General features: G+C 53.2%; 1 protein-coding gene across 6 annotated transcripts in view; it reads left to right on the top strand.

The window, feature by feature from the left end:
- Nucleotides 1-17279, top strand: part of Cacna2d4 (calcium voltage-gated channel auxiliary subunit alpha2delta 4) — a 106961-nt gene that overhangs the window by 83748 nt on the left and 5934 nt on the right. For 2 of the 6 annotated variants that reach the window (XM_078015462.1, XM_005333982.4), the window contains 8 exons: nucleotides 6113-6174; nucleotides 7472-7516; nucleotides 7751-7813; nucleotides 15336-15406; nucleotides 15821-15896; nucleotides 16418-16470; nucleotides 16687-16739; nucleotides 17044-17064. In XM_078015462.1, coding sequence (XP_077871588.1) covers nucleotides 6113-6174; nucleotides 7472-7516; nucleotides 7751-7813; nucleotides 15336-15406; nucleotides 15821-15896; nucleotides 16418-16470; nucleotides 16687-16739; nucleotides 17044-17064 — 444 coding nt within the window. Of the gene's footprint in view, nucleotides 1-6112; nucleotides 6175-7471; nucleotides 7517-7750; nucleotides 7814-8634; nucleotides 13281-15335; nucleotides 15407-15820; nucleotides 15897-16417; nucleotides 16471-16686; nucleotides 16740-17043; nucleotides 17065-17279 lie in introns of those variants that run through there. The other 4 variants (XM_078015463.1, XM_021732187.3, XR_013423208.1 and 1 more) reach the window with 3 other exon arrangements.

Here is a 17279-nt window from a genome sequence, read left to right on the forward strand (position 1 = left end):
CCTCTGTCAGGTAACTCCAGGAAGCAGAGGCAGGGCTACTATCCCTGGAGGACTGGAGACCCTCCTTCACTTCCGGGAAGTCCCTGCCTCTCACCCTGCACAGGTGTCCCTTCAAGCAAGGCAGGTTCCCGTCTCCCCCAAACAGCCCCCGTCTCCCCACCTCAGGAAAGCAGGTCTTCCCTGAGCTACAGTGTTCTTCCTGCCCAGGGGCAGCTCCTTTCTTAAAACATCAACCAGAATGTCACCTCTGCTGCCAAGTGGCTCTGCTGATTTCACAGGTCTCCACCTTCTTCTCTGATCTGTGGCATTTTCTCCGGGCCACCCTTGTGGTTCCTTTCTCTTTTGATCTTTTTCTTTGGGGTTCTTTTTAGTTATACATGGCGGTAGAATTCACTCTGATATAATTACCCAAGCATGGGATACATCTTATTCTAATTAGAACCCCATTTTTGTGGATATATGTGATGGTGGGAGTCACTATGGTGTATTCATATAAGTCACAAGAAATACCTTCACATTCATCCCCCTGCCTTCCATTTCCCTCTCTCCCCTCCCTTCCCTTCATTTCCCTTTGTCCAACCTACTGAACATCTCTCTTCCCCTCTCCCCCCTTACTGGGGTCTGCTTCCACGTTATCGGGAGGAAGTTGTGAGGTGGCTTTCTGTGGGTGGTTTCTTCTCCTTCCTGTATTGTGTCCTGTTCCAGAAGAGGGGCCCTGCCTCCCCCAGTCCATGCCAGCACCTTCTTGTCAACTGCTCTTACTGTCCAGTAGCTGTTGGCTAGGTGATCGGCTCCACAGTCCTGGGTCTCCTCAAACCTGTCCTATGGAATGAGCAGGTGGATGAGGTCTTTGGTCTGCCCCGGCCCCTGCATTCTGTGACACAGGTATTCACTGTGCACCTGCCAGCTCAGGGTTATAGAAGGCGAGCCCTCCCACCCCACCACCCAGGTCTAGTTGACCCCACAGGCTGGGTTAAGAAGATGAAGCTCAGAGCAGATGCAAGGGCCAGGAGGGAAGAGGGTGAGTCTCTGACTCTTGGAGACCATGGCCCTCCACAAGGGTCATTCTGCACACGTGAACCCATGTATGCACCCGTGTGTGGTCATGTCTGCGTACACGTGTATGGTCATGTGTGGGTCATGCCCATGTGTGGGTGGGGCTGTTTTGTTCTCCTGTCCTCATGATGAAGCAGCACCGAGTGCCAGCCAGGACGTGGAGCGAAGACGCACAGCTTGACAGGCCGTCTGCCAACGATGGCCTTATTGAGGTGATTTGCTAGGTTGTGAGCAGGGCTGGGGCACAAGATCAGCACCGTGGAGAGACAGCAAGAGAGGGAAGGCAAGAGGCTGGGCAGGGATGGGGATCCAGGCAGACCGGGGCAGGAGGCTGGGATCTGTCCTCCTCCATCAGGCTATGGCCAGTTCCCTGAGAACCAAGGTCAAGGTCAAGGCTAAAATAGGAGCCACCCAGCACAGGCTCAGAGAAGGTCTCTTCCTACCACCCTGGGGGAAGCCACCTGGAAAGGTCTAGGACTCCCTGTTTTCCCTCACCAAGAGTTCCGCACTCCTCTGCAAACACAGGAACAGCCCAACTCCTGCAGGCTAGCAGGAGGCTCCTAGGGTGGTCCTCTTCCCGGGTGTGGCTTCAGCAAAGACAGAGGACTGAGCTCTCTCTGGGCCTGGGAAGGAAAAGCACCATGTGGTGTGAAGCAGGGTTGGAACAGAAGGATTTGAAATGACTAGAGGCTGAGGCAGGAGGATGGAAGGTTTGAGGTCAGCTCCTGCAATTTAAGGCCCTAAGCAACTCAGCAAGATCCTATCTCAAGATAAAAAATTAAAAGAGGTGTAGATGGTTATGTGCCCCTGGGTTCAATCTCCAGTACCAAAAAAAGAAGAAGAATTTGAAATCATTAAAGGGAAGGTATGCACGCCCGTGGGCATGGCAGAGCACAGCTGATCCATTGCCAAAGAGATTTCCATGTTCCCTAATCACTGTCTTCCCTATCTTCTCTCCTCTATACCAAGTCCTGTTTTCAGCATCTTATAGTTCTTACCAGAAGGAAGTTGTTCTTCATGTCTCACTTAAATCTCCCATTTCATAGTGGATTGCCTCCAAGAAGAAATTCTGAGCACAGCTAAATCTTCAAGATGACAAGTCCATTATCAGTAACAGGGCAAGGCTCAGCAGGGAGGAAGGAGGTCCTGAACCTCAGAGATAAGGGACAGTGAGTCTAGTAGAATTTTGCTTCCAGTCAAGCAGGTGACTCAATTTGATTTTATGTATTTAGCCCAAGAAATATATATGGATCCCCACTATGTGACAGGTATTGTACTAGGGGCTCAGAAGGAACTCAATCCTTTTTGCCTGCTGTTAGCTCCATTCCAATGGGAGGTGAGACAGACAAAAACAGATAAATCATGCCATTGAGAAATAAAAAGAATGACAAGACAGAAGATGAATGGTGAAGGGAAGTACTGCTCTATCTGAGGAGGTCAGGGAGAGCTATGCCGGGAGATGATGTTTGAGCTCAGATCTGATGATAAGAAGCCAGCCATGTAGAGTTCAAGGGAATAGCATTCCAAGGGAAAGGAAGAGTTGATGCAAATGCCCTGGGGTAGGAATAATGTCAACATGTTTGTGGAAGAAAGTGATTCAGGCTGAAATCAGAGACACCCCCCCCCGCCCCCACCGCAAGGCTGGTGCATGTAGGGTCTTGTAGACCACATTACACAGTAGTTTAGATTTTGTTTTAGGGACAACGGAAGCCATTTAAGCAAGGGAGTGATGCAATTTGATCTTCAGAAAGATCACTCTCATGGCTAGGAGGAGAGTGGATCACGGAGAGGCCAGAGTGGGAAGCAGGGAGACTTCGTAAAAGCCTATTGCATTAATCCAAGCAGGAGAGAGATTGGCTTGGCCATCAGTGGTAACAGTGGAGGTAGGGAGAGGTGGACACAGGGTTCTGGAACCACAGTCAGCTGAGCTTGGGTAAACTGAGGGAAAACGATCAGGTTGAGAATGTGTTTTAAAATGGTAAGGTCCCAAGGAGGACCAGGGCTTGGAAGGAAAGCCCGGAGTTTGTTTCTGAGCATGTCAAGGTTGAAATGCCCATGGGTGACCCAGGGGGAGATAACCTGTCCAGAGGCAGTTGGAATGTCCTGAATTGGGGGAAGGTTTCCCAGGTGCCAAGGACACAGAGCTTGCTTTGGAGCTGATGGTCCAGCTCAGGAGACGGAACCTGGTGGGGAGAACCTGCTCTGCGCTCCGTTCCCCACATTTCTGCCCATGAACCCTCAAAACCTGACCTTGATTTGGGAAGAATTGGCCCCCACCTCCTCGGGGCTCCTTGTGTCAAAGTCATACAACTTCTTTCAGCTCAGAAACCTCGTGATTCCGCAAGACTTGGCCCTGAGCCACCTGGGAATAAAGGCAGAGTCTCATTCCAGGGATAATCTGCAACCTCTTTGACCACGGAGTCAAGGATGGGGTCAAATATGCTTCCTTGTTTTAAGCATTGGTACAATTCCCCTCTGACAATGTGTGGAAGGGTGGTCATCTTTCACTCAGCTGTTTCTACAGGAGAAAGAAATCTGTGCAAAAGCACATCAAGAGGAGAGGGAGGGCTGCAGCCTTAGGGAGACATATGAGTGGCAGGAGGGCCCAAGCATCCCTCACCTGCTAGAGTGTACCCCATCTGCGTCCTTTGTCATTGCCATGAGCCAACAAGTGGCTCCCCCATCCCTTCATGGCCAGTCCTGTCAGCCGCCTGGACCTTGAAGCCACAAAGAAGTCCCCAAAGAACTCAGGTGCTCCCACATCACAGGACCGCCCCAGTTAGCTAGCCAGGAGCCGCCACAAGACTGCCTGGGATTCAAGGGAGCAGAGGGGCCTCTCGGGACATTGTTTTCTTCATCTGCAAATTCAGGTTAGCTCTGGCACCACATTGTCCAACAAGATGGCCATCCACTTCACGTGGCTTCTTACATAGACATGAATGAAAAGTAAATAACATTTTAAAGATTCACATCCTTGGTCTCACTAGACACATTTCAGGTTCTCAGGAATGCAGCTTGTGGCTCCCGTTTGGGACAGCACCTCCATCATCTTAGAAAGCCCCATTACACAAGGACGCTTCTGAACAAAATATAGTTCCCCAAATATAGTCCCAGGAGCTGCAGTGCAGCATCACCTGGGAACACTGTAGAAATGCAAATTCTCAAGCGCCCCCCCCCACCCCAGACCTCCCAAATGAGAACTCTGAGATGGGGCTTAGCAAGCCTTCCAGGTGGTTCTGATGCACACTGAAGTTTGAAGAACAAGGCTCCAGTCTGGAATAGTGGACTCACCCATCATCTCCCTTGATCTCATTCTGCTTTTCTAGGGTAACAATAACCACGACTCATTTTACACCTGAAGAAACAAATCCAGAGATCACAAGCCTGGGAAAATGCAACCTAGAACTCTGGCCCCTGGACCTTTCCCTGGTTTCTCCCCCACCCCATCATCATAGTCCTCTGGACTCTTTCCAGACTGAAGATCAAACTGAGGCAGCTGTGCACCTTGTGCAGTACTGGAACGCTAGTGCACTGTGGAAGAGCCCCCTGGGTACTGAGGAAGTCAGGGTGATGGTGATGGGCAATCTCTCCCATGGCCACTGGGTTCACTGGAGAATTTCTCATGCATGTGGCATATGGTTGAGAACCCAGATCCGTGTGCCCTTTACAGAGGAGAAAAACAAAACTCAGAGTGGAAGAGAGGCTTGCCCGTTCTCTGCAGCCCGGGCTTGACTGTCAGGACTGGAATCCAGGTGCTGAGAGTAGAGGTCAAGAACCCGAGGGACAGCTGGGCATGGTGGTGCCCATGTGTAATTCCAGCAGCTTGGGAGGCTGATGGTGAGTTTGAGGCCAGCCTCAGCAACTGAGTAAGGCCCTAAGCAATTTAGTGAGACCCTGTCTCTAAATAAAATATTTTTTAAAGGCTGGGGATATGACTCAGTAGTTAAGTGTCCCTGGATTCAAACCCTGATATCAAAAAAAAAAAAAAAAACCCAACTTAGAGACAGACCCTTGTTCTGTCCTTTTCTAGCTGGGTGACCCAGGCAAGTGATATAACTGCTGCAAAACCTCTGTTTCCTCTGCTTGGAAAGTCAGAGTAACAGTCCAGGTCTGCTGGAGGGATTAAAGAAGCTTATGCCTGTAAAGTGTCTGACGCATCCTAAGCACCCAAGTCATTTTTATATTGTCATGCCAGACACCGAGAAGTTGTCCTACTTTTTAAATTCTTTTTCTGTTCAGTAGAACCTGACTTTTCTGTCTATTCTTTGGCCCCAAGTTTTCCTGGAGCTCTTTGTCCTGGATTTCTCTGACTGTGTGAGCAGCTGCTTGGGTTCTCCGAGCCGGCTTGGGAATCAAAGAGACAGGGGTGGCCCCGGTACAAGGTGTCATCAAAGGAGTAATATTTGTGCACTGACAGCATCTCTGGTTTCCTGGGAACTGCCCGCAGATCTGGGTAAATCTGATCAGGATTTTCTGCAAGGAGAGTTTTTATCCAATATGGTGACAATTCTGAGCAGGAATTAGATGTAAGAGGTTGTCAAACCAGGAGTAAGAGCTAAGTAACCTTGTGAGGTGCCGAACGCAGAATGGACGTGAATTCTAGTCTCACTTTGCCGCATTGGGTCTCCTGATCTTGCACAATTGGCTTGGTCTCTCTGGCCTCTGTGGTTCCATCTGTGAGAAGGGGGGTAAAGTTCCCAGGGACGTGAGCACAAGTCCGTCCCCACTGTTCTCTGGACTCTTGGAGCCTCGTCTCTCTCCTCTTGGGACATATTCTGGTATTGTTCTTCCCAGGGGAAGTCAGACACTACCAGCCTGTCTTCTTTTCTCCCCCCACCCCTCCCACTCCCCAAGAGCCTCAGATTCACACTCTGCCGTCTGACTCAGCCCTCCATCCGTTCCCTGCCTGCCCGGGTGCTATCCCCCCCTCAGTTCCTGCTGATGCGTCTTCTCTAACTTGATTCTATTTTTCTCTCTCACTCTCTCTTCCCTCCCACCACCCCCTCCCCAAAAACACCCCCCTGGCCTTGCCCTCCTTCTTCCTGCCTCCCTGCAGCGGTGGGAATCCAAATGAAGGTGGAATTCCTCCAGCGCCAGTTCTGGGCAGCCACAGAGCAGGTAGGTGACCGCTCCTGGCCAGGTCAGGGATAGACGACACAACCAGCTCTCCGTGAGGCATGGCTCTGCCTCTCACCCGCCACCTGCACCCTTGCTCAGCCCCGTCAGGAGCCACCATGGGGTGTCTCCCGGATCCTTCCTTCTCTGCTCCCTGCGGCTCCCCCCTGTGCAGGCCAGGCCTCCACCTCTGGGCCCTCCTCACCCCAGGGCTCTCTCCCAGGGCAGACCATGGCACCCTCTGCTGCCCCAGAGCCTCACAGCCCTGCCCACCCTGCGCTGTCCTCCTCCCTCCCAAGGCCCAGACCCACTGCTGTCCAGGCCCCTGAGAAGCCAGGTGCCTGCTGGCCCTGCTCCCCATCTGCCCTCCCCTCTGCCCTCAGAGCGCCTGGCCTCAGCCTCTCTGGGCTCCCCAGTTGGCCTTTACATATTCCTCCCGTGTGAGGCTCCTCTGCTCCCCACTCACTGGCTGCTGTGTGCCCACCTTGGGCAAGTTTGGGGAGAGCCACCCAGGGACCCAGGGCCATATGGAGCCATCCCAGGAGGCTTCCAGCAATGCCACCCACCCTCTCCCCTCACCAAGCACAGGAGGCCTGTGGGCTGCAGGGGCCAAGGCCACCTGAGAAGAGCCTGCCCGCTGGCCTGGGCAGCTGCCAGCCAGCAAGGGTCTGCTACTCAGTGCCACACACCTACCACACACACCTACCACACACACACACACACACACACACACACACACACACACCTACCCCACACACACACACACCTACCACACACACACACACCTACCACACACACACACCTACCACACACACGCCACTCGTAGACCCTCTACATGCAATAAACACACCACACACAGCATGCACCACATGTATACCACACACGCATGCTCTCCCACACCCCACACAAACGTAGACCCTTCATATACAACACACATGCCACACACACACACACACACACACACATATACACACACAGTATCGTACAGACACACATATGATGCATACATAGCACACGTATACCACACACAGCATGCTCATATACACACACACGTAGACCCTCCACATAATCCACATACTGTATACACACACACCTCACAATAAACACCATACATGGACATACACACACACACACACACACACACAAGTATCCTATAGACACACTTCTACCTCTCCCTATATAGCCACACACCACAAATGAACCATATACAATATTCACAAACATACCTATCATGCACACACACACACACACACACACACACAGTTGTTTGCCACTTAATAGTTTCTCTTCTTCCTTCCAGTGCAGTGCTGTGGGTGAGCCATGCCCAAAGAGCTGCGGGGACAGTGTAAGTTCTTCCCAGGTGGAGAGGGTGGGGTGGGAGCTGTGGCCCTCCCCAGGTGCCCTCCATCGGCTGGCTTCCCTCTGGCCCGAGTGCCCTCCTTCCTTCCCAGCAGTGCTGGGCTTCAAAGGGGTGATCTTTTCATCCAACACGGAACCAGCCTTCCCAAACCTAGAGGACGGGCAGGAGAGGAGGTCTGTGACAGGGTCGGCCTTGACCTCCCTTCCCGACTGCCCCCAGGACCTGGACTGCTTCGTGGTGGACAACAATGGCTTCATTCTGATCTCGGAGAGGTCGCAGGAGGTGGGTTGCTGGGGAGCTAGACCTGGGGAGAAAGGGCGGGAGGAGGAATCAAGACCACGAGTAGCCGCCTCAGCCCAAGAGAGGGCCAGGGACCCTGCCTCTGAGGGAACTGGGTGTAGGGTCTGAGGGGCAGGGTTCTCCTGAGCCCAGCGTCAACACAGTGAGATCACAACACTCGGAACACCTCCCACTCGGGTGGTCAGAGCAAATATCACTTCTTTATTTCTTCTGTAACTCACCTCCATTGGTTAGGAGTGTTGCCACCACACAGGTGAGACAGCTCATAAATAAACCACTCGGGGCCTGCCGGGCGGCACTGCACCATGTTTTCTTTTTTCAGTTGTGGATGGTCACGGTATCTTTATTTTATTTCTTTATTCTTTATGAGGCGCTGAGGAGCGAACCCAGTGCCTCACATGTGCTGGGTGAGCGCTTTCCCGCTGACCCACACCCCAGCCCATGCACCACGTTTCCTGAGGTCCTCCATCCACAGTTCTAAGCAGCCATCTGCTCAGCATCTCAATCCCCCATCCCTCCTCCACCCTCTCCACCACATGGCCCCAGAAGGACTGGGCCTCCCCACCCTGCATTTCCTCTCCTTTCTGGACTTCCTTTCTAGAAAATTCTATTCTAGACATCAAACCTGACCCTTACAGGGGAAACAAGGAAATGGGCGAGATCCTTTCTTACCCAGCAGCCTGCCTGGCACCCCTCAATCCTCCCTGTGGCCGTGGACCACTCCCTGGACCCTGCAGGCGTTCACAAAGGCATATTTGCTGAGCCCCAAATTGGGTCCCCAAATTAAATATTTATTTATTCAGGAATCAAACTGAAAAAGAAGCCTAATCAAACCTGAACCAAATCTGAATATATTCACCTGAAGTATTTCCTTGAACCAAGCCCAGAAGTATCCGAATGACCTCTAACGGAACCTCAGTGGAAGGGATATGGTGTTTGGTTCAGCACGGGGTTTGCCACTTATTCAAAACATGATTTGGGCAAGTAACTTCCATTATTTGCGCCTCAGTTTCCCCCTCAGAAAAATCAGGGTAATGCCTATGGTCCTCTGGAGGCTGATTCTGGGTGCTGGGTACTGGCAGAGCTGCAGGAATTGGAGATGTTGCTGACCCGGGTTAGGGCTGAGGCCATCTCTCTGCCCCTCGAGGCAGCGGTCTGGCCCCACTGGAAGGGGGCTGAAGCCCAAAGAAGGTGTCAGGATATGGCAGGAACCAGAGCCAGAGCATCCGAAGGAGGCTGAGAAAAGTGGCAACTGGGGAAGAGGAGAAGCCCAAGGGTCTTGGAATCTGATTCCTTAAGGATAGTTTTTAAATGGCCTTCAGCAGCAAGAGTAGTCCAGAGAAATGTGGTTTCCTTGGCTTTCCCCTGCCTGGGCTGGGGCTGGGCCCTGGAAAGGGTTGCTTCGCAGGACCCCTGCTGCTCACTAGCCATTGAGGTCCCCTGGCCACCTCCCTCTGCCTGCCCTTCTTTCCCCTTTTCCTTTTCATGCCTCTTTTTGGCCACGGGGCTCTTCCGTGGCCTGAGCACCAGTCCTTCTTAGTATTTCCCACTTGCTCTGACAGAAAAATGGGTGGTGACAGAAGTCAAAACCAAGTGGTTAGAACCAGGCTCGGGACCATCTGACGCCCTCAGTCATTCATGTTCTGCTCCCTGCTGCCTGGGCAATCCAGAGCGGCCCTGTAGGTTCCGTGGTACTGGCTTTCGAGGGCCCCAGGACCAAGCCTGGGCCTAAAGAGTTTCAGAGGGTGAAGCCAAGCTGGGACGTTGGGGTGGAAGGGTGGCGAGAACAGGAGAGGAGGGCCACGTCGCAGAGACTGTGCTCGGCCAGCGACGTTCTCTGTAAAGGGACAGATAGTTCACGTTTGGGGACCACTCAGCTCCGCTCGTGCAGGGAGACAGGAGCCACAGACAGCGAGTAACAAATGAATGTGGCGTGGTTCCAATAAAATCTTATCCTAGACGTTGAAAATCAAATTTCACATAATTTCCATGTGTCATGAAAAGTTATTAATCTTTTGATTTTTTTAAGAACCATTGAAAATAAACCATTCTTAGATCAAGGACCCACAGAAGCCAGCAGTTAGCCAAATTTGTCCCTTGGGCCCTCATAGGCTCTGAAGAGGACACTGCCCAACCCTGGGCCCACCTCAAGAGACGCTGGCAAGGGCATAGACGCTTGCACAGCTGCTGTTCCCCCAAGGTTGATAGCCTGAAGCCCTCTCAGCTCGGGGCCATGCAAGTCCCTCCACAGGGCAGCTTACCCAGCAGAGCAGCCCCTGTATTCAGAGCAACAAGCGGATGAGCCTGATGGTGGGGCGGGGGAGGGTTGCAACAGGGGAGCCACTGGCCTTTGAAACATGATCTCAGAAATGACATCCCATCACTCTCCCATCTTCTCTTAGCTAGAAGTCAGTTGCGAAGCCCAGGGTACACTCAACCTCATGGACAGGCGCAACTACCAGGAAGCTGGGGTCACTGTGAACCATTTCAGAATCTTCCACCACAGACTCTTCCCCCTACCAAACCTGCCCCTCCCCCCAAACACAAACAAGCCCCTCCTGGATTCACCCCCTCCTCCCCACTCCTCCCCACTTATCCCTAGAAGACAGTGCCTCAGTGGCTGGGGGCTTGCCTGAGGGCCCCACCCCAGACCCTTGTCCCTGCCAAGGTCCATCAGGGGCTTGGGGAGCTAAGCCTGTTGCTGCTTTAGGTGCAAAAGTCCTTCCTAAAGTCCTGCCTAGCCCTTCCTCCTCCTGGGTGCTCCTGTCCCAAGGCAGCCATCTGCAGTCTGCCGACCAGCCCAGGGGAGTGACTCGAGGCTCTCTCCTGTTCCTGGTGGAGTTCCAGGCCGGCTATGGCTATCGGGAGGCCTCTCCAGGCTCAGGGCTCATTCTTTTTTTAAAGGACCAGGAATGACAGGATTACAGCCCTCACTTTGGAGCCTAGAGACAGAGGCACATGACTGGGCCAGGGGAGTGCCAGGGGCTCTGTGAAGCATCATAATGCTTCCAGCGATCTGTCACCAGGGCCTGGGGACTCAGATTCCTATCATTTGTTTGCCATCCACACTCATCCACAGAGCTTTCAAAATGGTCCTCACAGGGCAACAAAGTCTAGACAATGGGAATGCTTCATTCCAGCACCTTCCCCTGAGGGACCTGGATTCTCAGAGGCACTGTGCTCTCCTCCCTCCCTCCCTGGCACCTTCTGCCACCACAGAGGTGCCTGTCCCGGGCCTGGGCTCCCCCTCTCCTTCCCTGTTCCACAGTCCCCCCCACTGCCCCTGAGTCTTTGGGGCTCCCCTGTACTCAGCAGCAGCCCCACACACACACACACACACCCTACCCCCAGCTTCCCAAATGGCCCTGCCCCTCTGAGTGCTTCAGAAGTAAAACCCTGCAACCTCCTGACTAGGCAGAGGCAGGCTCTCTGGTGACCCAAGGCAGTTATCAAGGGACTCTAAAGCTCAGCGCAGCTGCCAGATGAGGAAGGGAGTGAAGGACAATAATCCCTGTGGAAGCCAGGCACAGTAGTTTCACATGCGGTGACACATCTGACCCTCACACCCCTTAAGAGGATACTTGTCCCCATTTTTGAAGAAGAAACTGAGGCTGTCCCTGGGTATAAGGAGGACATGTGGCATTTTTTCCATTCTATCACTAGAGTTGAGACTACCCTTTCTCCCTGGGGACAGGGGACATATGAGCAACAGCCTTTCACAACAGGGAAATTAGCCCAGGTCCAGGGGCAACCACCCAACCAGCAGGAATCTAATTAGTTCTGCTTCTTTGCTGCCTAGAGCCCATCTGCTTCCTGCTCCAGGTTCCTGGGTGGTACCTCAAAGGACTTCACCTCCCTCCCTACCTCCCTCCCAGACTCACTGCAGACTTAAAACTCAGGGAGCCCCAGGCCCTTTAGATGCATCAGCCTGTGGACTATGACTTATGCATGTGTTACCCCTGGGAAAGAGGCACCACTGGGCAACCAGACCCCTCTACAGGGTTGTGCTGTGGGTGCAGCTCCATATTCCACCCCAAGTCCTGAATTGCAAGGTACCCAAAGCCAAGTGGCACTAATCCACTCCAACAAAAATGAAAAGAAAACTACCAGTTAGGAAGTGTGTTCTGCAGTCAAGAATAGAGTCCCCACTGCAGTGCCTTAGGCAAAGCACTGGTTGATTCTTCTCAGAAGACTCAATGAAGCTCCTAGCATGGCTTCCTGGAGTCCCCAGCTGTCTCCACCCTCAAGAGGACAACATTGCTAGGGAAGGTACTGTGTTCTAGTCCATTTCCCAGACAAAGGGGAGTATAACTAGGGGGTTGGGTCAGTGGGGGGCGGTGCCTCTCTACAGAGTCCTCTCCCTTTAAGTGGATTCCGGAAGTCCTTCTTGTGACTGCTCATGTTCCATTGGCCAGACCTCAGTGCAGGGGCTTCTGGGAAATGTAGTTCTTTTAGCTGAGCACATAGCTAGCATTGTTAAAGTCAGGCTACCTTACTAAATAAGGAGAAGAGAATGGACACCTTCTGCTGAATGACATATTCTGGGAAACAGAATTGTTTATTTGCAGAGATACATTTTTTCCAATGTCCAGGATACATTGGTCAGAGACCTGGCTTCTCAGGAAAAAAAATGTTTGAACAACTGGTTGCTGATGAATAAGCCTAGAATTAGGAAAGAGACTAAAATTAAAGGCTTGTAGTGATTTGGGCCAGCCTCATCAGGAGCCTGGTGTCCACCCCACTACCCTGTCCCAGGAAGCAGGAGACACAGGTCATTCATTCATTCCCTCTCATTCCTTCAGCAAATATGGATAATAAACATAAAGCCCCTGCAGGCTGGGGAGGGAGGTCAGAGGTGGGTCTCTGCCCCTAGGATCTTGCTGTCCAGTGATGGAGGTTCAATGCATACACAGGAACGAGAGTTCGATGCATACACAAACCCCGCCGAGAGGACACTCAGGCTGGAGGGATCAGGAAGAACTTCAGCTGGCCTTACTGCTGGATCTTGAAGAGCAGCAGGATTTGGATGGCTCTTGCCTTTCCATGTGTTTGTCCCTGGAATTCCTTTGATTCCTCTCTTCTGTCCCCTGCTTTATCCACTTCCTCTTCAGTGATGCCTGTCCTCGTCAGGCCTCCTAATCTAAACAAAAGGACACTCACTTGTTTATACCACCACCACCACCGGAGGCACTGGTCATCAGCTGTCCTGTGTGACAGCGAATGTGCCCTTGTCTGTCCAAACTGGTCTGTACTCTTGGTTATTGTCCCTTTCTTTCATTTTTGCATTGTACCCCCCTGATGAGTAAGCATCTTGTGACTGAAAGGTGGTCAGGCATTCAGGCCAAGAGACAGCAGAGCTCAGGCAAGTCTTTGCCTCCAGCTCTAGTTTTTCTCCTGTTTGCTTCTGTCATTAACCTGTCAGTTTCTGAGATCATGATTTTGGCATTCATTTTCAGTGGCTTGTATCATTACATTTTAACTTTATAAGTGAGCTATTTCCAAACAAAGAATACCATAGAAACTGGGTATGGTAGCACATACCTGTAGTCTCCCCAATTTGGGAGGCTGAGGCAGGAGGATCGCAAGTTCAAGGCCAGCCAGGGTAACTTAATGAGACCCTGTCCCAAAATTAAAAAAAAAAAAAAAAATTAAATGGCTGGAACAGTAGCTCAGTGGGAGAGTACCTGGCTTCAATACCCAGTACCAAAAAAAAAAAAAAAAAAAAGAAAAGAAAGAAAGAAAGAAAGAGAATAAAGAAAAAAGAGGGGAAGAAGAAAGGAAGGAAGGAGGGAAGGAAGAAAGGCAGGTAAGCAGGCTGGCTGGCTGTAGGATGCAAGGGCTATATTTTCTTATTTATTTCCAATTTACAAAATGACATTTCCTGACCTTATCCCAGTTTTCAAAGTGGGCCCATTTGCAGGCTAAACATTAAGGGAGCGTCCCTGAGGTTGTCATCCAGTATGGCAGCAGCAACTCTTATTTGGAAGAGAATCTCTCAGCTGAGCTGGTGCACAGGAGCCCTGCATTCCCACTGACCTTTGTTTCCAATCAATCTTGTTCCTTAAGAAGGGTTACCGAGGCTCCCCAGCTATGCAGCGCAGGCCCTGCCTGGGTTCCTGGACAACACTGGCTCTCCTTGAGGTCAGCCAGGCCCGAGCCCCCGATCTGTGCCAGGGTGGGGTTTCCTGGTATCGGGAGCCATAACACCTGTCACTGTTCTAGGTGTTTCCCAGAGTGTGCTGGCTACGGAGGAGATTCACAGAAGCAGGGACTCTAGGAGTGATGGGGGTCCTGCCACGGCCTGGCCTGCTCTCCTCCTCACTTCTCGCCCCTCCTTCAGTTGACCCGGTTTTCTCCTCCAAGCCATCTTCTGTCACCTCCAGCCAAAGTGTGACCCATGGAGGTGCTCCCCTCACAAAGGCCTGGGAAGGCCAGCCAGGCCCATGAGCCAAGAAAGCACTCTGCCAAGAACCTGCTGTGGCCATGGGCTCAGGCTCCCACCTCCTTTCCCTGCCCAAGTCCCACACTATGCCCAGGTACCAGGCACCGTGGGGAACTCAGAGACATGCACCCTGACCCCAAACAGCTTTCCATACAAAGGAGGCCTAAGGCGACCGGATATACCCCAGGCAGGGTGACAACAGAACTAGGACATGCAGCCACATGTTGCTGAAGTGCTTCTCAGAGGAGGAAGAGGAGGAAAGTTCCTTGATAAGAGGACTGAGAAAGGGTAATTGAGGCAGAGACAACGGCCCACTGGGCACACCCCCGTTCATGTAATGATGTGTGCCACTCACTGTGAGCCACCGGATGGTACACATTATTCCCAGTCTCAACGTGAATTCCAATCAAATCCAAGGCCAGCCACCAAGCTCTTTCCGCCCCGCCATGCTGAGAAGAGCAGAATCCAGAGGCCAGAGAAGGCTGGAGCCAGGCACTGGGGGTGGGTTTGGAGGGGAGGGGCAAGCCTGGCTTCTCAACTGAAGCCCCGGGGCTTTGCTGCCCTGGGGGGTGCTGCGGGGCCGCTGTCATGGGTGCCCCCCAGACACGGTTGATTGTGAAAAGGAGAGAGGGAGAGGAGAGGGGAGGATCCCTCCCTCCCTTCTTTCCTTCCTAGATAATGGAGAGTGTGACAAAACCCAGGTGGTGTCTGAGGAGACTGTTCTGGCAGCACACTGGGGACTGGGAGAGGGCACAGTCAGGGTAGAGGGGGCGGGCAGCTCAGAGAGGACCAGGGTCAGGGTAGGCTGTGTCTAGGGAGTCCAGAAATGAATGACAAGCTGGGTCCGGTGGCACCTGCCTGTAATCCCAGCAGCTTGGGAGGCTGAGGCAGGAGGATCCTGAGTTCAAAGCCAGCCTCAGCAACAGGGATGCACTAGGCAATTCAGTGAAGCCCTGTCTCTAAATAAATAAAATACAAACTAGGGCTGGGGATGTGGCTCAGTGAGCTTGCTCATCTGCTTGCTCTCTTTCTCTCCTCTCTCTCTCTCTCTCTCCCTCACAGACGGGAAGATTTCTGGGGGAGGTGGACGGCGCTGTCATGACCCAGCTGCTCAACATGGGGGCGTTCAACCAGTAAGTGGGGCACAGAGCTGATGTTCAGCAAACCAGCCAGATCTTGGCATCTGAACTCCCAAACCCTCGATGACAGCTCCAAAGAGCCCAGAAGGAATTTTTCAGGATCCAGGGGCTCAACATGAGGCAGAGAGGGGGATATGGCCACGTGGACCAGCCCCAGCTCAGCACTAGGGGGAAAGCCACCCAGCTAAAGGAGCAAGCCACGGGCTGCTCTTTTCTTGACGCCATTTAAAGTGCAAAAGCAGCATTTCAGAACGTGCCCCCAGTCCATGTCTGCTGTCCTAACTCAGGCACCGTCATGGATCCTGGTGAACACAAGCTCTTCTACGAGGCCCATCCCACCCCACCCCCAGCAGGGGCAGGGCGTGGCAGAGGTTCTTGGCCTCCGTCCACCTTGGTTCTGATTTTCAGGGTGACTATGTATGACTACCAGGCCATGTGCAAGCTTCCGGATCACCACCACAGCGCAGCCCAGCCCCTGGCCAGCGTGAGTGACCTTCTCTCCCCCACATGTACATCCTCTGCCTTATCCTCCAAAGAGGTCACCTGGACACTGTTCCCACCCAGCTGCAGGCCATCAGGCCCCAGGGCTGACTCTTTCCCCCCCGCCCCCCTTTTGGTACCAAGGATTGGACCCAGGGGTCCTTACCCACTGAGCTACGTCCCCAGCCTTTTTTATATATTTTATTTAGAGACAGGGTCTGTCCCCCACCTCAAGGCCCAGTGCTCCACAAAAATCTTCAGGGATCCTTGGTGAACGAGCCCATCAGGGTGAGAACTTGACCAGCCGTATGGAAGGCCACTTCTAACCCTGCCAGAGATGTCTGACCCACAAAAGGCATGGCCCACAGAAGTCAGCTTTGGGATGCTTCCTCTGCAGGGGCGGGGGGTGTCGGTCAGGAGGGTGCTGAGGCAGCCGCCCATCTGGTCCAAGGGCAGCTGAGAGGAACAAGAGCTCTCCCCTTGGACCTGCTGCAAAAGGTGTGTCCTTTCTCTCCCTGACTCCAGCCAATCTCTGCCCTCCTGATGGCGACCAAGTGGCTGATGAGTGAGCTCTTGCTGTGAGTGGGGCTGGAGGTGGGGGCTGTGGCTCATGAGGGAGTCCTGTGAGCAAGAGGTTGCTCGGGAGGTGAAGGAGGGCGGGCCCGGGTGTGCATGGCCTCCCCTCACTCAGGCTGCTCCTGGCAGGACCTCTGCTCACCCATGGCCCTCTGCCCTCTCAGGGACCAGGAGGGGAGGGTGGGAAGGTCCCCCAGACTCAGCTTTGTGTCTGGCAGGCTCCTGCTGGAGTGGAGTGCCTGGGGCTCCTGGTATGACAGAGTGGCAGAGGGTGAGTACCGGGGTAGGACGGCGTAGCAGGTGGGTTTGGGTCAGCTCCTTGGACGCCTTGGGCCGTGGGTGGGTGAGAGGGCGCGGCTCTAAGGCGTTGTCCTTCATCATTTCATCTCGCCTGGCCTTCTCTCATCGTCTCCCCTCACCCCTGGGTCCCTCACCTCTCTGTGTGACACCACATCATCCTGGGACACCACCCCTCCATGTGACATCATCACCACCCTGTGACATCCTGCCCTCGTGTGACGTCATGCCCTGTGCTGTGCCATGTCCACCCTGTGCCGGGCCCACACCCCGGGCAGCCAAAACCGTCTTCCATCACTGTAAGTAGCCTCATCTGGGCAGATCCTGGCGGCCACTTGGGCTGGGGAGCGGAGGAGGGCCTGCCCTCAACCCTACACCCCAGGAGCCATCCCCAGGGGGGCTGAGTGCTCTTCATCCTGGGACGCCCCTGACTCGGGGACCCCAAGTCCCTGATCCAGTTGCAGCCACCATTCCTGGGGACCCAGATGTCATCCCACAGAGCATGGTCCTGCCG

This window comes from Ictidomys tridecemlineatus, chromosome 6 (assembly GCF_052094955.1).
Source record: "Ictidomys tridecemlineatus isolate mIctTri1 chromosome 6, mIctTri1.hap1, whole genome shotgun sequence".
In the NCBI taxonomy this organism is placed as follows: domain Eukaryota; kingdom Metazoa; phylum Chordata; class Mammalia; order Rodentia; family Sciuridae; genus Ictidomys; species Ictidomys tridecemlineatus.